Source organism: Carettochelys insculpta, chromosome 24, assembly GCF_033958435.1.
Source record: "Carettochelys insculpta isolate YL-2023 chromosome 24, ASM3395843v1, whole genome shotgun sequence".
Lineage (NCBI taxonomy): Eukaryota > Metazoa > Chordata > Testudines > Carettochelyidae > Carettochelys > Carettochelys insculpta.
In genome coordinates this window covers 17164769-17183186 of record NC_134160.1, presented here as the reverse complement: position 1 = coordinate 17183186, position 18418 = coordinate 17164769, and the positions used below count along the sequence as shown (strand labels likewise).

Here is an 18418-nt window from a genome sequence, read left to right as displayed (position 1 = left end):
TTCCTCCTGCCAACTGTCAGACTTAGCTCTGGTTAGAGGCAGCACTGGCTGGAGTATTGGCGATATACAGATCAATGGAGGCTGGATGTGCTCAGCACTGGGGCCCTGGTACCATGTCATGGGGATTGTTGTTTTTCCACAACATTCCGGTCCCCAGGATACCAGAGGTCATGTGGTGCTCTGGGGTCCCTCTGTACCAAGGAGTGGCCATGAAGCTTCATTGATAGCCGTGGCTGAGAGGGGGACAGAGCACTGACTAGCATACCAGAGCTCATGTGTTACCAGGGGAAAGTGTTCATAGTACAGCGTCAGTACGAATGGTTGGGCAGATGCAGCGCATGCCCTAGATGAACGCTTTGCCACACCTGGTGCCACAAAGTTTCCTGTGTGCCGCTCTTTTAGAGACGGTATGGTAATCATCTGTCTCTGTACAGCCTGGCTTCTCAGGTGATGTGCCCCCCCCCGCCTCCGCCACTCAGGGAAGAGCAGCTGGGAGAGGGGGCATGGTGCACCAGGTGCCACAGGACACCCTGGGGAACCCCCTCTGCCTGGCCAAACACTCCAGAATTTGGTTTTCCCCTCGTTTCTTGCCAAGGGGTGCAGGAGAAGGTTGACAGGGAGGTCATGGGACTTTGTGGGGCTACAGATAAGGTGTGTGAACAGGAACAGGTGTGGGGAGAAGAACAGCCAGAACCTCGATAAGAGGTTGTGAAGGAGCCAGAACAGGGGCTGCAACCTGGCGCACTTTAGGTAGGCGTGTGCCAGGTTTTCCTTCACACCTCAAAAAAGACAGACTTTAGGGACAGGGGTAACCTGTGCCAAGTACACCTGATCTGGAGTGAGTCCTGTACACCAGCTTCTGTAGGCCAGGGTTTGGCCCATCAATATCACAGCACCTGTCCTTTGCCATCTGCAAGAAGGGAGAGGACACCTACCTCTTGTGCAGGCCTGGCATGACACGAGCCCATCAGTGCTGCGGGATACCAGACTGGCAGGCTCTAAGTGTTAGCACAGACAAGCTTGGCTGTGGGGAGGGGTCAAGGGTTGCAGGCTTCCCACCCCCTGGTGAGTTTCTTCCACTGCCAAGGCTTGGAGTGGAGGGGGTGCGGGGGGCGGGGGTTGCCCCTCTGGCTGGCCAATCACTTGGGGTTTGTTTTGCTGTGGGTGCCGAGGGCTGTGCTCGGGGAATCCCCTGGAGCTGGGATATCACTCAGAACCCTGTTTTTGGAGTCCTTGGGCTTGTCTACACAAGCATGGGAATCAGCCCGAGAGGGGACTAATGAATATGCAGAACCTCATTAGACTAATTCTCATCACAGTGGCTTCTAAGTTGCAAACTTCAAAGCGCCGGCATGCCGTGGAGCCACGAGCACTTCCAAGTACTTGTGTGACTTCCAAGTGCCCTTATGCCCAAAAACTTTTGGCCATTAGCCTAATGAGGTACGGCCTATTCATTGCAGCACCTCATTGCTATTCCCCCTCTCGGGCTGATTACCATGCCCCCTTCAGAGAAGGGAGCTAGTGTAGACACAGCCCTTTACTGGAGGAGTCTACCCCTTTGAAGTTAAGGGCTCTGGGTCGGCCCTTTAGCAGGAGTCTCCCGCAGACTGAAGTGCCCTCTCCATAAGGGGGAGTTTTAACTTCAGCTCCCAGTTCCTGTGAGACTGCCCTGTTACCTGGGGTGATGTACTTTTCTGGGCGGCTGAACCAGGCAGCAGACACAGTGAGAGCAGCTCAGAGCAGAGTACGTCCAGTCGCCGGGGAAAGACGGAGAACTCCTCCAGACAGGAGGGGAAAAAAACTGTCTATTTTGTCTCCATCTAATTTGCTTTCTTTCACTTTTTATAAATTCCTGTAGGAGTTAAAAAGGAAATATTAACTATTTTAGACTATTAAGGAGAACAAAGAAACCAAACCCAGCTATTCTCTAGGGCACGTGAGCCAGGTGGGGCCATGCTGCCGGTGCAGGGCAGATGGGGAATACAAGGAAGGAGGTATACTTGCAGCTAAGTGGGCGAGACCTCCAAGGATGGGGTGCAAAAGAGAGAGAGGAATGAGCAACCCTCTTCCTTCCTCTGTCACCACTCTGAACTACTTGCATACAGGAGGCCAACCTAAGAAAATCCCTTCCCTCACAGGCTTTGGCTAGAGAAGGGCCTAAGCATTCAGAGAACTGTGAGCAAGGGAGCCAACCAGGCCAGAAATGGATTCTTCCTTTTAGATAGGCAGCAGCTGCTGGCTTTCCTGGTTAAACCCCACCTGGGATGCCTGGCCTCTCTCTCTTATGTGCCCTAGTGCCTTTTGCACCAGCCTACAAACTGGCACACTCAGAATTGTCATGCATGACTGGGGAGGCCAAAATGCACCCCTGCCCCCCCCGGGTCCCCCTGGCTAATTAGACTGGGTCTGGCAGCACAGCTGGGAGGCAGCCAGAGGTCCAGCAGGGCAGCCAGACATACAGTGCACTAGAGTGACTGGAACTAGCACACTTAACCCCAGCGTGGCACTTCCCCTGGGGTGGCTGGCTGGCCTGGGCAACTCCTTCCCACTGGCAGTATGACCAGACAGGGGGTCGATGTTCAGGCCCCAAAGGCCTCTCTTAATTTCCCTGGCTGACAGCTATGTCTGGTGTTCTGCCTCACAGGCCAGTTACAGCTGGATCCAGCCGTGCAACTTGGCTACTTGACAGCTGGGCGGGTGTTTGTGAGCGAGGGAACACTAGGGTATGTGCCCTCCTAGCAGAAGGGCAACAAAGGCTTGGAGGGGGAAAGCCTGTTGGGGTAGGTCGGGGGGGGGAGAGTACCAGACATGACGACTACTTGTGACTGCCTAATAGTGAATGCTGAGACATCAAGGAGGATTGCTGAAGCAAACAGCTGATCTACTGTGAAGCAGTCTCCCACAGATGGGAAATCCATGGCTGGGTTACACAATGATTTAAACAAAGCATCTGGCAATGGTCTGTGGGAATCAGTTCAGCCTTGGCAGGGGGAAACTTGGTGATTTTCTGCATCCTGATTATGTGCTGTGCAGTCTCACCAGAAATCTAAGCGGGGAGAGGGGGACAGACAGCCTTTCCAGTGGAAGCTGCATGCCCTGGCTGGCTTCCTCTGGACAGCCTGCTCCTGCAGAGCCCTCATCAAGAGAGCAACGAAAGGGCATGGCCTGCACACATCTGCACGTCTGAAGTCAGCAGGACCAGGCACTGGGTTCTAATTGACGCAGCCCCCTGCTTAAATTACCCCAGTGAGAACAGACTGTGCCTGACACCCATGCACAGGCCAATTAGGCTTTTTTTCTTTTTTTTTGACCGGGACCTATTGGGTAGGTGGGTGGGAACCTCGGGGCTGATCGCTGGGTTCCAGACAACATGTACATTTCTTGAATGGGGAAATAATTTACTTGATTTTAAAAAAAATATTAGTTTCTATTTCCAAAGGCCCCCGGAGCATTAGATGGACACATTTAAAAATCAAAGCAAACAACTAATCAGGCAGAGTTTATCCTGTTTGGTTTACTGCTGCCGCTGAAATAGGGTGGAATCCTAGCCAGACTGAGGTCACCATTAATAGGATCCGGACTTCACCCTAGCATTCATCATGCTGCAACCCATTCACTTTGCTGCAGCGCGGCCCACAATCCAGACAAATAAGACTGTGAAGTTGCTCTACTGCAGCGTGCTAGCTGCTGTGGGTGTTTTCAGTGGAAATCTCTTTGGCTTGGGTACATGTCAATGCCTAGCATTTTATCCAGAATTTGGTTCTACGATTCTAGAGCCTGTGTCCATAAACGTTTACAATAAAAGTAAAAAATTAAGAACTGCCAGTCATGTAAGTAAGGATATGTTGGGACTTTAAAATTTATTCCAACATGCTGTTTTTTTAAAAATATGCTCAGACTGAGCAGACAGTCTTGAGCTGTAGTAAAGGCAATATTATACTTGTAAAAACTTCTCATTCACAGTACAGATGTCATTTACAATAAGGGTCACAAACATCAAATACTGAGTATTTTTTTCCTTTTTTTCATCTCTGTTTTTTTTTGTTTTTCTTTTTTTTTTAACATCAGACTGTGCTTTTTACCTGCATTTTTCTCTTTTTTTTTTTTCTTTTTCTTGTTTTTTTTTTTTTGCACTGATATAACCATACAGACATTGCAAGATGCAAATGTAGAAACTGGAGTTAAAATAAAATTACAGGCAAAACTACTAAATAACATTGTACACTGTACATATTTACAGTACCTTTTTGGAATGTATTGCCATTTTAAGAACATATAGAAACTTTCTACAGACTATTTCACTTACAGAATACATACATCTTTTAGAAAAAAGGCAAATATGTATCTTACATGAGACCATGTATATTAAATTTGCGTACACATTTTTTTTTACATTACATTTACTAAAGTGACCTTAAGTGCCATCATATTTCAGTAATGAAAACAAATTGGTTTTTTGCCATCAGGACTGATTTTTTCGGTGTGGAGATGTAAATAAGTTACAATGTGTTTTTAGTTTGAAATACTGTGCAGTAGATGGATTTTTTTTTTAAAGAAGAAGAAATGTGATAAAATCAAGTCAGAACAAAAAAAGTTGCAACAAGTAAAAGGGCTAGATCAAAGTGCACACGCAATTTGAGTAACAACAGTTATAATCTCACAGGTTTGTGTGCCAATGTATTTTATTTAGATACAATTTTTGAGTTTTTAAAAGAGAAAAAGAGACGAGGACAAAAGCAATTAATCCCAGTCTGAGTTTTTTGTGACTTTTTAAGAAGGGACAGAAGGAAATTAAATGCAAATATAGGATCAAATCAACAAGTCCTGATGCCTAAGATTCTGGAACCATTCAAAGGCAAGTAGTGCTGTGAGATGACAGTATCATCGAGGATCTGGGTCAAGCTCTCACTTAAACTCTTGGGGGTTAGGCCCCAACTTTCCTTGGTGGACTGGGGCCTTTACTCCCATTAACTTTAAAGGGCATTACAAGGTCTAACTGGTATTTGGGTCTGTGACAATCTCCCTACATCCGGATCTGGCACCTCTGGAAAGGCGCTCTGATAGCTGGAGCTGCTGAGTACCTGCTGCGACTCCTGTAGATTTCAGCTATATTTGCATATCAGATCCTTTTTATCTAGGTGTCTAACTGTGGTTTTAGGAACTAACTTTAGGGACCTACCTTGAAAATTATCAGGGGGGGTAGCCAAGTTAGTCTGTATCTTCACAAACAACAAGAGGTCCTGTGGCACCTTATAGACTAACAGATATTTTGGAGCATGAGCTTTTGTGGGCAGACCCACTTTGGCATTTGTTAGTCTATAAGGCACCACTGGACTTCTTGTTATGTTTGAAAATATTTCCACGTAAGAACAGGTGATGAAACACATCCCCCAGTCATAAGCAATAAAGCCACAGCTCCTGCATAAGTAGCTCTAAGATTTCCTCCTTTACTCCTTCAGTGTCTAGTGACAACCTGTAAGGACTCTGGGCTGATATGCTGCAACTCTGCAGGCTGTGTCCGGGAGCAGACATGGCTAGGGCTCAATCCTGAAAGGTGCTGAGTTCTCCAGCCCTCATCCAGGAAGGATGTTCAGTATGAGCTTTAACTTTAAGCACAATGAAGTAGGTGTGACTACTCACATGCTTAATGCTAAGCCCATGCTTAAGTGCTTTGCTTTACTGGATCAAAGCCAAGTGCTTGACACGTTGCATGATGGAGTCCACTGAGAGTCAAATTATTTCACAAGGTCAGTCACATCAGCACTGAGAGATCAGTCCCCATTTTCCATTGCGCAGCACCTTAAGCAATGGCTTACATGGAAAAGGAACATTAGGTGAACATTTGGTGAGATTTTGCTGCTGGTTGCATGTGAAAAGCCAGCTCTGTAAGTCAATATCCAGTACTCCACAGATCACTCATGCTTCCCAGACCCCTGCCAGAAACTGCTGGCATAGATGAGGCTTGGGGGCTATTTTTTAATTTATTTTTCACTTATTTTTTGTTATTTGTATTGTTCATCTCATCTGTCGCATGGGATACAAAGCCGTGGTAAGAGTTAAAAGCCTGCAGACATTTATTAGTGAGCCTAGCACTTATTCCTGTGACCAAGCCAAGGAATGCATGATGTAGACAGTGCAATGCTCGGTAATAAATGTTTACAGGATTTGGCCCGAAACCTTCATGTAAACAGGTGCAACTCCACTTAAATCCATGGTGTTGCACCAGTTTAAAGTTGTACCTTGTCAAAATATAATCCAGAATACAATTCACCATGCTTTCTGAGTGGGGGAGGCAAGGCATTGTTTCCTCTGGAGTTCTGGAGCCAAACGACCATCATTGTTTTGCTCATGATTGGTTTTTAAGGTGGCTAAAGCTGACCTGGCATAGGCATCTCCTACAATCAATGATGGACGCATGAGGCAGAATTCGACCCAGACCCTAGCTTCCTTCAAAATCTCTTTGGGAGATTTGTCACAATGGGACTCCAGGCCAGGCCTGAGGTCTGTGAATTTCTGCCTGTATGTTCATAGAATTTGCAGTGGTGTCTGTGAGCACACATGCCCAGAGAGTACAGATCACTCCTGCACGTGGCTGGCATGTTATGTGAATGCGACCAAAGCTGGCAGGATATGAGTGCCCTTATCTCTGCTTTTGCCATGCCTCTACCCACCCCTTTTAGGGACACACATGCACACACACTGCAACAAGGGCAGAGAACTCAACTCATCCTGATCTCATGATGAACCAAAAGAAGAAAACCAATGAAAGCAGCACACTAAGATGCAGAGGGAACTGGTTTTCCCCCCCAGAAGCGACAGGGGCAGCGGGGGGGAGGGGGAAGCTCTTTCCAATTTACTGACAGGCCAAGGGTTAAAATACAGTTAAAAATGAAGCCAAGCACATTTGATCTAGCCCAAATTTGATCTATGTGCACTCAACGTGGCCAGATGCTACTGACAACCTCTGCATCATTTCTCTTTATGTACAATTTCAAATATGAAACAAAACAATTAAATACATAAAGCTACCCTGAAATAATGTTAAGAATGTGACAAGAGGAAAGAAAAGAGAGAACAAGCAACAGCCAGGAAATTCCAAGCTGTACCCATTAGCAAGGGAAGAGGTGGTTTCAGAGGATGCTCTCACAAGGGACCTCCCTGATTAAACAGTCCATCTCTGATCATCACAGCACTTAAACAGGTGCTCAATTCCCATGGAGATGACTAGGATGCAGCCACGTTTTCCTGAACAGAGATGGTTTGCTGAGTTGGGCTCATGGCAACAATCCTGCAGAGAGAGGTCTGCTAGGCTGTGCCTGGAGGCTTGGGGGCCAGTGTGGGAAAAGGCAAACCAGGTAAAAAAAGCACTAGTTGGGAATGGAAGGGAAATGTAGACCATTGTTTAGTTGGTGTCACAATCTTAATGTTATTTCCATGGTATCTTCTTTTGAACTTAATTCCCTTTACATCAAAAGAAAAAGAATCACAGAAGTTAATTAAAACCAGCCCATATTATTCACCCGTCAGTCAGGAGCAGTTCATAGCTCACCAGGTCTGGCAAGGTATTATGTCCTCCTTCAGGATTATATTTCAATTATTATTATTATTATTATTTTTACAAGTGTATTGTGTACCCAATAAACAGCTCTGAAAGAAGAAATAACTGCCCCACTGTTTAAATATTTCAATCTTTTTGTTTGTATTGTTAAAACAATTGTACAGATTCCATTGAGTCAGAAGGGAATCTCATTCCAAAGCCTCAGAAGCAGTCAAGAGCCTGTGTAGTAGGGGAAACATGGACTGAACATGTGTATTTTCAAAAGCATGTTAACACAACAGAGCAGAAGATTCCATCACGTCTCTCCATATTTGGTATCACATCTATTGGCAGCAGAGGCCACTGCTCTGCTAGGGATGCTGTCACTATTAAAAATACGCTATGGAAAGTTACTATGCATGCATAATGGGCCCATATTCAGACATTAGTCATTAGGCACCACAACCTCTGTCTATAAAATACAAAAAAGGCCCCTCCATCCAATGTGGATGAGGCATTCGCAACGTTTCATTTAAATAAGTAAATAAAATAAAATAAAATCAGACATGCAGCCAGTTGTGGATTACAAAGCCGTAGGGATGCAAACAAAAGAGTGCACATACTATTTATTGCATCCCTATAACGTTTTGCCTTACAAAGGGCCTCCTGGGAGTTATTTGGGAAGGCAAGGGTTGGACAAATTAAAATAAACATATGGTGAAAAATGGTTTGCAAGGTTGAGAATTTATTTTCATCTTGAGCCCAGGAGGTGCCAGAGGGCCTCTGAACCCCCCATAAATGGGGCTTCAGTGTGACACAGGCCATGCACGAGGTATTGCTACCATATAGTGCATTCTAAGAGCAGCCAGCCATGGACTGTCACTATTAAAGCAAGCATAAAAACAGCTCTTTTAAAAACCAGTAAAGGCCATTCCCAGAACTGGTTCTACATTCGATACAACCCTATTTTCTTGCAGTTAAACCTCTGAAGAACCATTGTGTCGCTTTTTTAAAAAAGTGCTTTTCTGGGTTCTGCAGAAGGGAGGTGCCTTGGAGATTTTTTTTTTTCTTTTTGGAGTGACATCTGCATTCACTGTTAATAGGCCTCCCATTCTAAAATAAGTGCTAGTTTAATTTACAATTCAGGGTAAACACTTTTCAAATGTAAAGCAGTCGCAACAGTTTAAAGCACAAAGATAGGCAACCAGAGTGATGCAAGAAAAAAAAATACCCAAGCAATCTGCTGAGAATTAAATAAAGCAGGTAATAAATAGGAATCATAAACTTCTGTACACAGGAGAAAGGGTTTTTTTTTTAAATCATTTAATCAATATTAAAAAAAAAGTTTGTTTTTATTTTCAGTGCATCTTCTTCCCCCTTAAAATGCTTAACCTTTTCCTTTCTGCATCTCTCAAGCATATACGAAGAGATACCTAAATGGCAAAAAAGACAAGGTCTAACAAACCCCTTTCCAAAAAACTCTAAAAAAATATTCACAGCCTCAAACATATTTGTACATTTCAAGCAACAAAAGGTATAGAAAAAGGCACAAGTAACTGCATACATGTGGAGATAATACCAGACGGGGACAAAGAAAACCAGGAATCTTCCCTGGATTTGGTCATACACTAGAGTGCTTCTTATAGCGATGATTATACTAAAGGAAATAGTGTTGAAAATGTCTGTTGATTTACATAGGAAGCCTAGAAGTGGAACAGATGAATGGAGGCTTAAGTACTTCCTGTATTCTCATCCACCTGCCTCTGAGTTTGACTGAACCGTGTGCGCTCTAAGTGCGGGCTGCTTTTCCTATGGGCCCCCCCTTGGTGACTTGGCTCTCCCGAGAGGTTCCTTCTCCTAACGGAGAACTGGTGGGAGTGTGAATGGCTCAATGAGGGCTCCGACAGGCAGCCGGTGCTGCTGCTTCTGTCCAGCATCTGTGCGGGGAAATCTGAGATGAAAGTGCAGGATGAGTCAAAGTAAGTGCTTGAGCTGCCACATTGCTTCTTGCCCGGTTTTTTTAAGGGTTCGTCCCCACTTGTTGAAGGCTTTGGAGAGTGCTCATAATTTGTGCTCGGACAGTCGGTGGGAGCTGAACAGCCTTCTTGCTCCGAGTGGCTGGGCTCAGCATACTTTTTTACCCTGTATTCCTCCTGTTCTGTCTTTTGCTGATGTTCACTAGTCCTCATTTTCTCCTCTAAACAGCCACTGCCCTGAAGCTGTGGGGACAATGTGTATTTAGAAACCTTTGCAGCTGGGGATACGGATGAAGATTCTTGTGGGACCTGCGGTTCCTTGCCCCTCTCCTCTGCTGGGCTGAACTTGGTAAAGCTGCTGCTGCCATTGCCACTGGGTGCAAAACATCCTGCTTGCAGGGACATCACTGACTTGGGCACCAAACTGGGATGGGTACTTGGCCTGGCCTGGACCATCTGGATGCCCCCAATTGGAATCATAGGATATGGAGTCCTCGTTAGCTGCTGTGAATGCAACGGGAGATGGCTGAAGACATTCTCTTCTCCTCGGCTCGGAGCATGGACATGTAGTTCATAGGGTGCTTGCAAGGCTCTGGAGCAGATAGGCTGTGTGTTGCCAGGGGAACATGCTGGGCTTCGAGGTTCTATCTTCTGCATTTGAGAGAGAAAAAAAAGGTGAGTCCATGATGGCTACAGCTCCTAGGAGCCTCAGCACACAGTATGAGCTGCAAGGTAGTGGCTATATTAATGTTCTGTTGTGATGGAAAGGGACAACAAACATCAGAAGATATGCGGGCTCTCCTCAGAAGAGAGAGGCCTGAGCTATGACATTTGGTTCTGGACAAACGCCCACAAAGGCTGGTGGGGTGCAGGTCTAGGGGTTTGCTTCAGGCCCGCCTCTGTCAGAATCTTTCCCAAGGCTCCCTTCAGGTATTTGAAACAGATCAAAAATGCCACAAGAAACAAATCTGTTCTGTATTCTAGTTCTGCTTTTGCCTAGAACTATGAAGAGCTGGGGAGTGAGAAGTTTGAAAAGAAACATTAAACCCTAACAACTTCTAAGTACAAAGCAGATTTGGACTGAGTTTACACACTGATTGATGGGCAGCACTGGTTCTTGTTTTACAGGAACTAATTTGCATGTCCCTAATAATCAACCCTTCAATATCTTATGTTATTTTTGCCTGTTCATCTCTAGTGTTCTGATGTGATCTCTCGGTTTCATATACGTTTCTAATCTATGTCATGCCCAGAAACATGGGCTCCACAGAAATGGATTAACAGGGTTATTACAGCTAATCACCACACAGGACTCCTGAGAGGAAGTGGTGGAACAGATGATCCCTAAAATCAGGCTGAATATAGAACCTGAGAAGCTCCTGCAAGGCACAGGCTCCCTGACATGGTCTGTAGAGAACCAGCTGCTCACATAATGTTGGTTCTGTGAGAAGAGATTGGAGGCAATGGAGAAAGGAACAGCAAAAGCAGTCAGTGTAAATGGACAAAATGTGTACCATGCTGCCAGCAGTAAAATCCCAAACGCTTGCCTAACAGCCCTTTTCCGTGTAAACTAGTGCCAGAGCTGCACAGGGTCATGAGCGGTATGTTCACACAACAAAGAACAACCCATGCCTGGCCTGTGCCAGCTGACCGGGGCTACCAGAGCTCTGGCTGAGACCTTTGCAGGATCCTGGAGCTGGAAAATCTATACAGCAATGAAACTGCCTTGGAGCCCAAGTCAGCTGGTATGGGCCAGCGATGGGCTTTTCTTCGCTCTGTTGACATACAGTAGGTCAGGAGAAAACAGATAGAAGGAGCAGGGGCCAATGAACAGGGAGGTGGATTTATGCAACATGAATGCTTACATTAAGGCCTATTTTAAGGGGATAAGTGGTGTGTAGGACCTTACACAACCATCTGCACAAGGGGGAACTTCACCTGCTTACATTGGCTGATCTAATCCAGCACTGGCTGGTTTAAAATGCTTTTCATGTCACTCATGATTCTAGAATTACCCCCTTCTTTCATAGTGATTAGTGGACTCACTGAATCCCCACTTCCCATTACTTCCAGGTGCCACCCTCACCCTCAGGATCTGAGACTACAGGGGAGCTGAGAAGGGCAGCAGCTCACTACTGAGGTCAGAAACCAGCAAGGGAACGAGGTTTTCCTAACAAAGGCACAGGGCTGTGTTATGCTGTGACCCAAAGCTTGGGTCAAGGTAGTTCCCTAATATCTTTGTATTGCTTTACTATTTAATAGCTCTGCTGGGCTCAACTGTCTCTCTGTAGCACATGCTGGTATGTCTCTCTGGGAATCTAGATAAAATGCCATTCTTTTTTTAAGTCCAGAATCTGTTTTTCTAACAGCTGTCCCTGCCAATACTAGTTGGGGTTAGATGATCCAGCTCTGATGTTTCTGCCACCTATGTCATCAACAGGAACAAAGATTGTGCAAGGAAAACTCAGCTGATAAGCTCAGTGAAGGGAGAGGATGCAAAATAGGCCCCAGCTCCATCTCTCAGAGCTGTGCTGGTTCTGTAAGTTCATGGGAGTGAAAACTTCTCTGTGCTGGTAAAGTTAGTGGAGGAGATGTGGGGATGCCCAGAGGGCAGACAAATGGACTAAGAAGGAGTCACTTTTCTGATTATAACCACACTTGAAAGGGATCTGATTATTTAATGACTAAGGCTTGGTCTACATGAAGCAAATAAGTTGATTTCAGATATGCAATTCTAGCTATAGCAACAGAGAAGCTAGAATCGACTTATTTGAAATCGACTTACCTGGCTGTCCTCACTAACGAAGATTGATGAGAGAGTTTTACAGTCGACCTCCCTTATTCATAGCAACAGCGAGGAGCACAGGGGTCGACTGCTGACCCCATGAGAAGTCAATTTCATGTGTCCCCACCTGGCGTGCAAAATTAAACCCCAGAAGATCAACCCTGAATGGGTCAATCTTCCAGGTAACATAGACATGGACACAGTCTGCTACATCTCTGAAGTCTGGCAATCAGGTATGCCAATTTGCATAGGCTTTCTGCCAGTTGGAGAGTGACCTCTGCTGTTCCTTATTCTAAAATTTTTAAGGGTGATTGCGAATGTTTCGCAATGGAGAGACAGAAAGGGTTAGAAAACACTGGTCATATTTGGGGGCGGGGAGGTGTGGGGTATAATTTGTGTAATAATTGTGTCTGCTTTTGGCAGCATGAAAAGCCATCACAGGAGATTATTTCACAGCGGACTCAAATCGCTGTAAGGTGGGTGAAAGTGTGGGCCTAAACCAGGGGATCGTGTTGAAATGATAAAGGAAAAGAATAAAACAAACAAACCCCAGAGTAAGTCAGTGCAATGTCCCTGACAGGGAAAAACACAGTCTGTGAGGTAAGTGGTTCCTGTGAGGAATCACAAGCTCACTGCCTGCCAGGGGACTCACTGTGACGGAAGTTCTGCAAGGGCCCTCCACCTTCAGAACACTCACCACAGTTTTGTGCCAGTTTCAAAGCGGTGTAAATGCACTGAGTGACTTCAGCGGAGTTACTCCTAACGTAACTTAGGGCTTGTCTGTGCATTGACATTGCACTGATTGAATTAACACATTAATGCACCCAAAGGCACTTTAGTTCGACCCAGCAGAGTCTAAAGGCCAGGGAGAACACAACACGCTAGTCTGTACTACAGTTCATCCCTCTGCAATTCAGCTTAACACACAAGGTAGGCAAGCCCTTGGAGGCCAAGCAGGCACTTTGGGTAGGTCTACACTTACTGGGTCAAAGGGTCGAGCTCCTGGAGTGCAGCTTCTGGCGTCTGGTAAAGAAGCGCGAAATGGATCACTCTGGGGTTGGCAGTCGACCCCTGTACTCCTGCTCTCGCGAGGAGTAAGGGAGGTTGACGGGAGAACTGCTCCCTCAGTGAGGACAGACCTTACAGTCGACTGCAGATACACTGATTCTAGCTATGCAACTGCCATAGCTAGAATTGTGTATCTGCCATCGACTGTAAGTTGCAATGTAGACCAGGACATTAAGACTTTCTGTGGAGAGATGTGACAGTAGCAGTCAGATGGGACATTGCTGTACCGATCATGTGAATTTAAGTCTAATTCATCTATATGCATGAAGGGGATACACTAACATCCTTCCCATGTAGGGTCAGGGCCTGATTTCCCACTAGGCACAGAAGGCACATGCCTATAGGCACCAGCATTCTCGGGACATTTAAAAGAGCCAAATTTTACAGCTCCTGGGCCCCAGCAGGGAGCAAGGTCAGGGCCCCATGCGGCCCTGCTGCAGTGCTCCTTGCTTTGCCTATGGGACAGTCACCTCCAAGGAGGGCCCGTAAGTGCAACTGGGGGCGGGGCATGGATTGGGAAAATGGGTCTCTGTGGCAGGGGGTGGGAGAACTGGGAAGTGAGGAGTTTGTAGGGGGCACTGGACAGTGGAGGACCGACCAGGTCTTTGTGTGCTGGGCAGTAGGGACTCTGTGTGGGGCACTGGGAAGTTGTGCTGGGGCTGTGCAGGAGCACTGGGTCGCAGGGTTCTGTGAGCGAAGAGGCACTGTGCGGCAGGGTGCCTAAGGTGGGGCTCTCCCCAGTGGTTAGGAGCGCTGAGCCCCTGCGGGCGGAATGGGGCAGGGGTTCCAAGCCCCTATGCCTAGGGGAGCCCAAGGTGTAAATCCAGTCCTGTGTGGGATGCTATACACCCCGTAGAGGTAGAATTAGGTGATCTTTGAACTTAATAGGGAAAATACCTAATGGGCTTGAGAAAGCAAGCGAGATGTGAAGCCCAAAAAACCTAATGCAGTACCTGGAAGTCTCGAAGGGATTAGTATTGGTTGACAAGGCCTTTCGCCTTTACTAATTCAGGTCGCTAGTAGCTGAACACAGCTAGAATCTCATGGCTGTTCATGGCCTTTGAGAACTGAGTGAGCACGGTGCAAACAACTTGCTATGGAACTAGTGCCCCCATCACAAAACCAAAGCCACAGTTCTCATCAAGTGCCCCCTGTGTTGGTTCCCCAGCAGAAAGGGCATGGAGTGAATGAGTGACAGATAACGTGCTACCTGCCCTTTCTTTGGCAGTTGTTCCTGCCTGCGGTTGTGGTATTAACTTTCAAAATAAAAACACAAAAAAGAAGAGGGGGGAAATAAAAATGGGGAGGAGAGAGACGAAGTGGAAGGGAGGCAGCAGGCGAGGGGAGAGAAGATGTGGAAGGGGAGGTGAGGGCACAGGCAGGGAAAGGGATGGGATGGAAAGCACATGCTGGCTTATACTATCTTTTACTAGACAACATTCAAAAATCAAAGTATTTACAAAGCTCAACAGTAAATATGAACACAGAAGCAGAATTGGAGCTTACCAACTTGGACTCGGAGAGCTCTGCACTTTTGCCAAGGAACCTATGAGGTAGAGGCATTGAAGCTAAAATTCCATGCTGGCCTTTGAATGAGCTTTGACCTTGGTCATCAGCGGCTGATTTGCTACTACAAGGCAAGTCCTCTTTCCCTGGGGATGGATATCTAGAGAGTGGCTCTGAACAGCCTGGAGGCAAGATTTTCTTCAGTGATAAATATCTGATTGATGGTATCTCTCTGCTGGGAGACGAATGCCTCACAGGGGAGGCCCCTCTCTCTGTTGGAAGATGCATTCTTGGGGATAGCTCTCTTCTTGGGGAAGGGTGCCTGCTGGGGGACAGCTCAAGCCTTGGGGACACACATCTCAGCGGAGATGACTCCCGTCTTGGTGACATGTGCCGAGATGGTGACATCCCTCTCCCTGGTGACAGGCACCTTAGCGAAGACATTTCTCCAGTTGGCGAGAAACGCTTCGGTGAAGTTTCGTTTTTGGTTAATAAGTGCTTTCTAGCTAGCATTGGCCTGCTGCCGCTGCCACCAACACCAGAGTCCTTGCCTGGGGACCACTTCCTTCTTGGGGAGGAGTCTTTTGAGGTTGACAGGTCCATAGCTAAGAGCATTTGCTGTTTTGTGACGGATTCCCTTTCAGCAGGAGCCAAATGTTCACTGGAGGTCAAAGCTGGCCTATGAAGACTCAAGAAGCTGTGGCAAACTTCGCTACTGTCCGCTGACCACTTTGTTTCCAGCCCTGAGGAGGTGGTCGGTTGGCCCCTGCCTACTTGCTGGCTGCTGGAGACAATATCTTGTGTGAAAGACAATGGTGCCCCAGTGCATTTCTCTGGAGCAGACGGAGAGCTGCCCAAAGAGTGCACTGGAAGGGAGGTATGTTTCACTTCTGAAAACTTTAAAGGTGGCTCATCTTGGCTCTCCTCTCCCTCCTCATCTTCATCATCTTCATTCTCATCATCATCGTCAGATTCCTCTAAGTCTGAAAACTGGTGCTCCTCAATTGGCTCGGACCCCTCCCTCCCTTCGGAATCTTGGAATAGGTCTTCACTGGTTCCTGAGGGAAAAAAAACAAGCATGGACAAAAATCCGTCAAGCATATAAGAGACACAGAAACACGGAAAGGATTCGGCTGTGATGCACGGCACGCTGCGCATACCACATGAAAAAAGGACATTGTTGCTGTCTAAACCTTTATCATCCTGTAGCCAATGACTACAACTACTTCCTCTCTGGCCTTGACGTCTGCAGTCTTACCCCTGTAATTTATTCAGTCACCTTACCAGCTCATTGCTTTGATCAGCTTCCACCATCTGCACCTCTGCTGGCCCTCCCTGTTGCCCATCACCTCAAAATCAGCAACATAAGGCCCCTTCAGTTCTCAATGACCTGGTTTTTGGTGTACCGATGACTCGTCTTTGCCCTGCCAGCATAGTCAGCGTCGTGCCTGCTGCCTCCTCAAAAACCTCCCTGCATTCTCCCATGCCTCCCATTACAAATGGGCAAGGCTTGCTGGTAAGAGCCACAAAGCCACGACTTCATCTTCCTTCAAGCCCCACCAAGACTCTTCTCCGCCGTGATGCCTATAAAGCTCAGTGGTGAGGCAGATGGAAATCTGCCACAGTTTTACAAACAGGCATTCTGTAGAGATATCTCCCCCTTCTCCTCACTCCCGTTTGTCGCTCTCTTCCTTTTGTTACATGTGGACCCAACTAGAGCTGGGGGACAGGGTTGTTAAAATTCTGTCAACATTTCAAACATCAACTTTGGCCCTTCCCAACCAAATGAAAAACCTGGGACCTTCTGAAAACCAATGCTGTGACCTCCCTTGCCCCACTTTTAGACCCTGTTTAATGATAACCGAGATATGAGCTTTGTCTGGCAGGTGCCATTTCCACGGCTCTCTCAAATGTCTAACAAGGTCAGGCTCTCAACCTTAATGGACATTCAGATGCTGCTGCCGATACTAATAAAATAAATACATCGGTGTGTTTAGCCCAGCACCTGTCACACTTTCTAACTGCCATGGGGCTACAGTCACAAAGGAATCTAGACATCTAGGAAATCACCAGGCTTTGCCAAGGCCAAGATAGGTGCTGAGGCTTCTACACAAGGAATGGAGCCAGTTAGGTGCTTAGGAACAGGATCCACCAAAGCCAACATTCTAAGCAGGGAGCTGCCTAAGCTAGCCAACGAGAGTAGAACTTGGCATCTAATTCTGGGCTGGAGGAAGGTTCATCCCTCTTCCTGGGATTCTCAGCTGTGGGGATCCACCTGGAGTCAGGCACTGCAGGAATTTCTTGCAAGAAGCTGCGTGGAAGAGGGGTAATAGCTGCCTTCCTCAGCACTGTTAGTTCAATTAACAAGCAGTTGGGTAGCACCTTAGAGACTAACAAATTTAATAGGTCATGAGCTTTTGTGTGTAAAACCCACCGCATCAGATGGAAATGAAGAGGAAAAACAGAATCCCAGGTTTATATAGTATTGTGGTGGGGGCTTAAGTTACCTGTCACTAGTAGGGCCAGTAAATGAAGCCAATCAGCCCAAATTGTTAGGGAGGAGCGGTCTGACCAGGGATAGTCACTTGTGTGTCAGCCACCGTCACTTCTACTGATGCTATTCCGCGTGAATACATAAACTGCTACTAGAGCGCTAGCCCGGTATCCAGGTGAGGGCTCAACCCAGCAGGCTACAGATTCAGTCACAAGGCTGCTTTTGCTCTCGCTGATCCACACCAGCCTGCCACACAGTCCAGTGGCTATGAGAGAGATGGCAGATCCCTCTCCAAACTCCATTTCCTCATTGTTCAAAGAGGAGACTGGAACCAGGAGTCTCCCACACAACCCAGATGAATACCCCAACTGTAAGGGTGAAGGTATTAGAGAAGGGTTCTTCCTCCCTCCTCCCAACCCTCCTTCCTGGTACGTGTGAAGTTAGGTATGCTCTGTGCACATCTACCAAGCTGGGGCCTGAAAGCAAGTTAGGCAGAGGACTGCCTGATTCATCCATCGCAGGAGCATAGGTGCCTGGGTGTCCAAAGGGACACAGCAGTGCACGTGACCAGAGGCAGAAACACAGACCCCTAGGGAACTTTTGCTGTGAAAACGTTAAGCTCCAAAGAAGTTTAGGCAGCTGTGAGGTCAGCAACAGCTGGGGGCATCCTGTGAATGCACCCACTGGTGCTGTGCTTCCAAGTTTGGTGCTGTGTTGGGTAAATCCCTGCTGCCCTCTGCTAAGAATGGGTTTGTTTCTGCCACAGAAGTAAAACATATTGGCAGTAGACAGGGGCTGTTTCCCGAGGGATCCACAAGGAATGGCCACTGGAGGTCACTATTGCTCAAGCCAAACACCACCCAAGCAGGCTTTTCCTAGAACTAGCTCTTCAAGCCGGCTACTTGAAAATTAACATTCTCAGTTTCTCAATGCCTTTGTGTGCCAGGCTCCATGAAGAAAAGCAGTGTCTCTTTGCTAAACCATATTTGCTGATTATCTTCAATGTGTCTCTCTGTGGTTATTTCCCAGAAATTTCTCTGACGTGTGTGAAC

At 46.8% G+C, this 18418-nt stretch overlaps 1 protein-coding gene across 4 annotated transcripts in view; it reads right to left on the bottom strand.

Moving 5' to 3' along the window:
• Positions 1–3835: 3835 nt before the first annotated feature.
• HIVEP3 (HIVEP zinc finger 3) overlaps positions 3836–18418 on the bottom strand; it is a 460559-nt gene continuing 445976 nt past the window's right edge. For all 4 annotated transcript variants that reach the window (XM_074976609.1, XM_074976612.1, XM_074976610.1 and 1 more), the window contains 2 exons: positions 14873–15930; positions 3836–10164 (listed from right to left, as the gene is read on the bottom strand). In XM_074976609.1, the coding sequence (XP_074832710.1) occupies positions 9268–10164; positions 14873–15930 (1955 nt within the window). In that variant the 3' untranslated portion in view covers positions 3836–9267. The remainder of the gene's footprint in view (positions 10165–14872; positions 15931–18418) is intronic.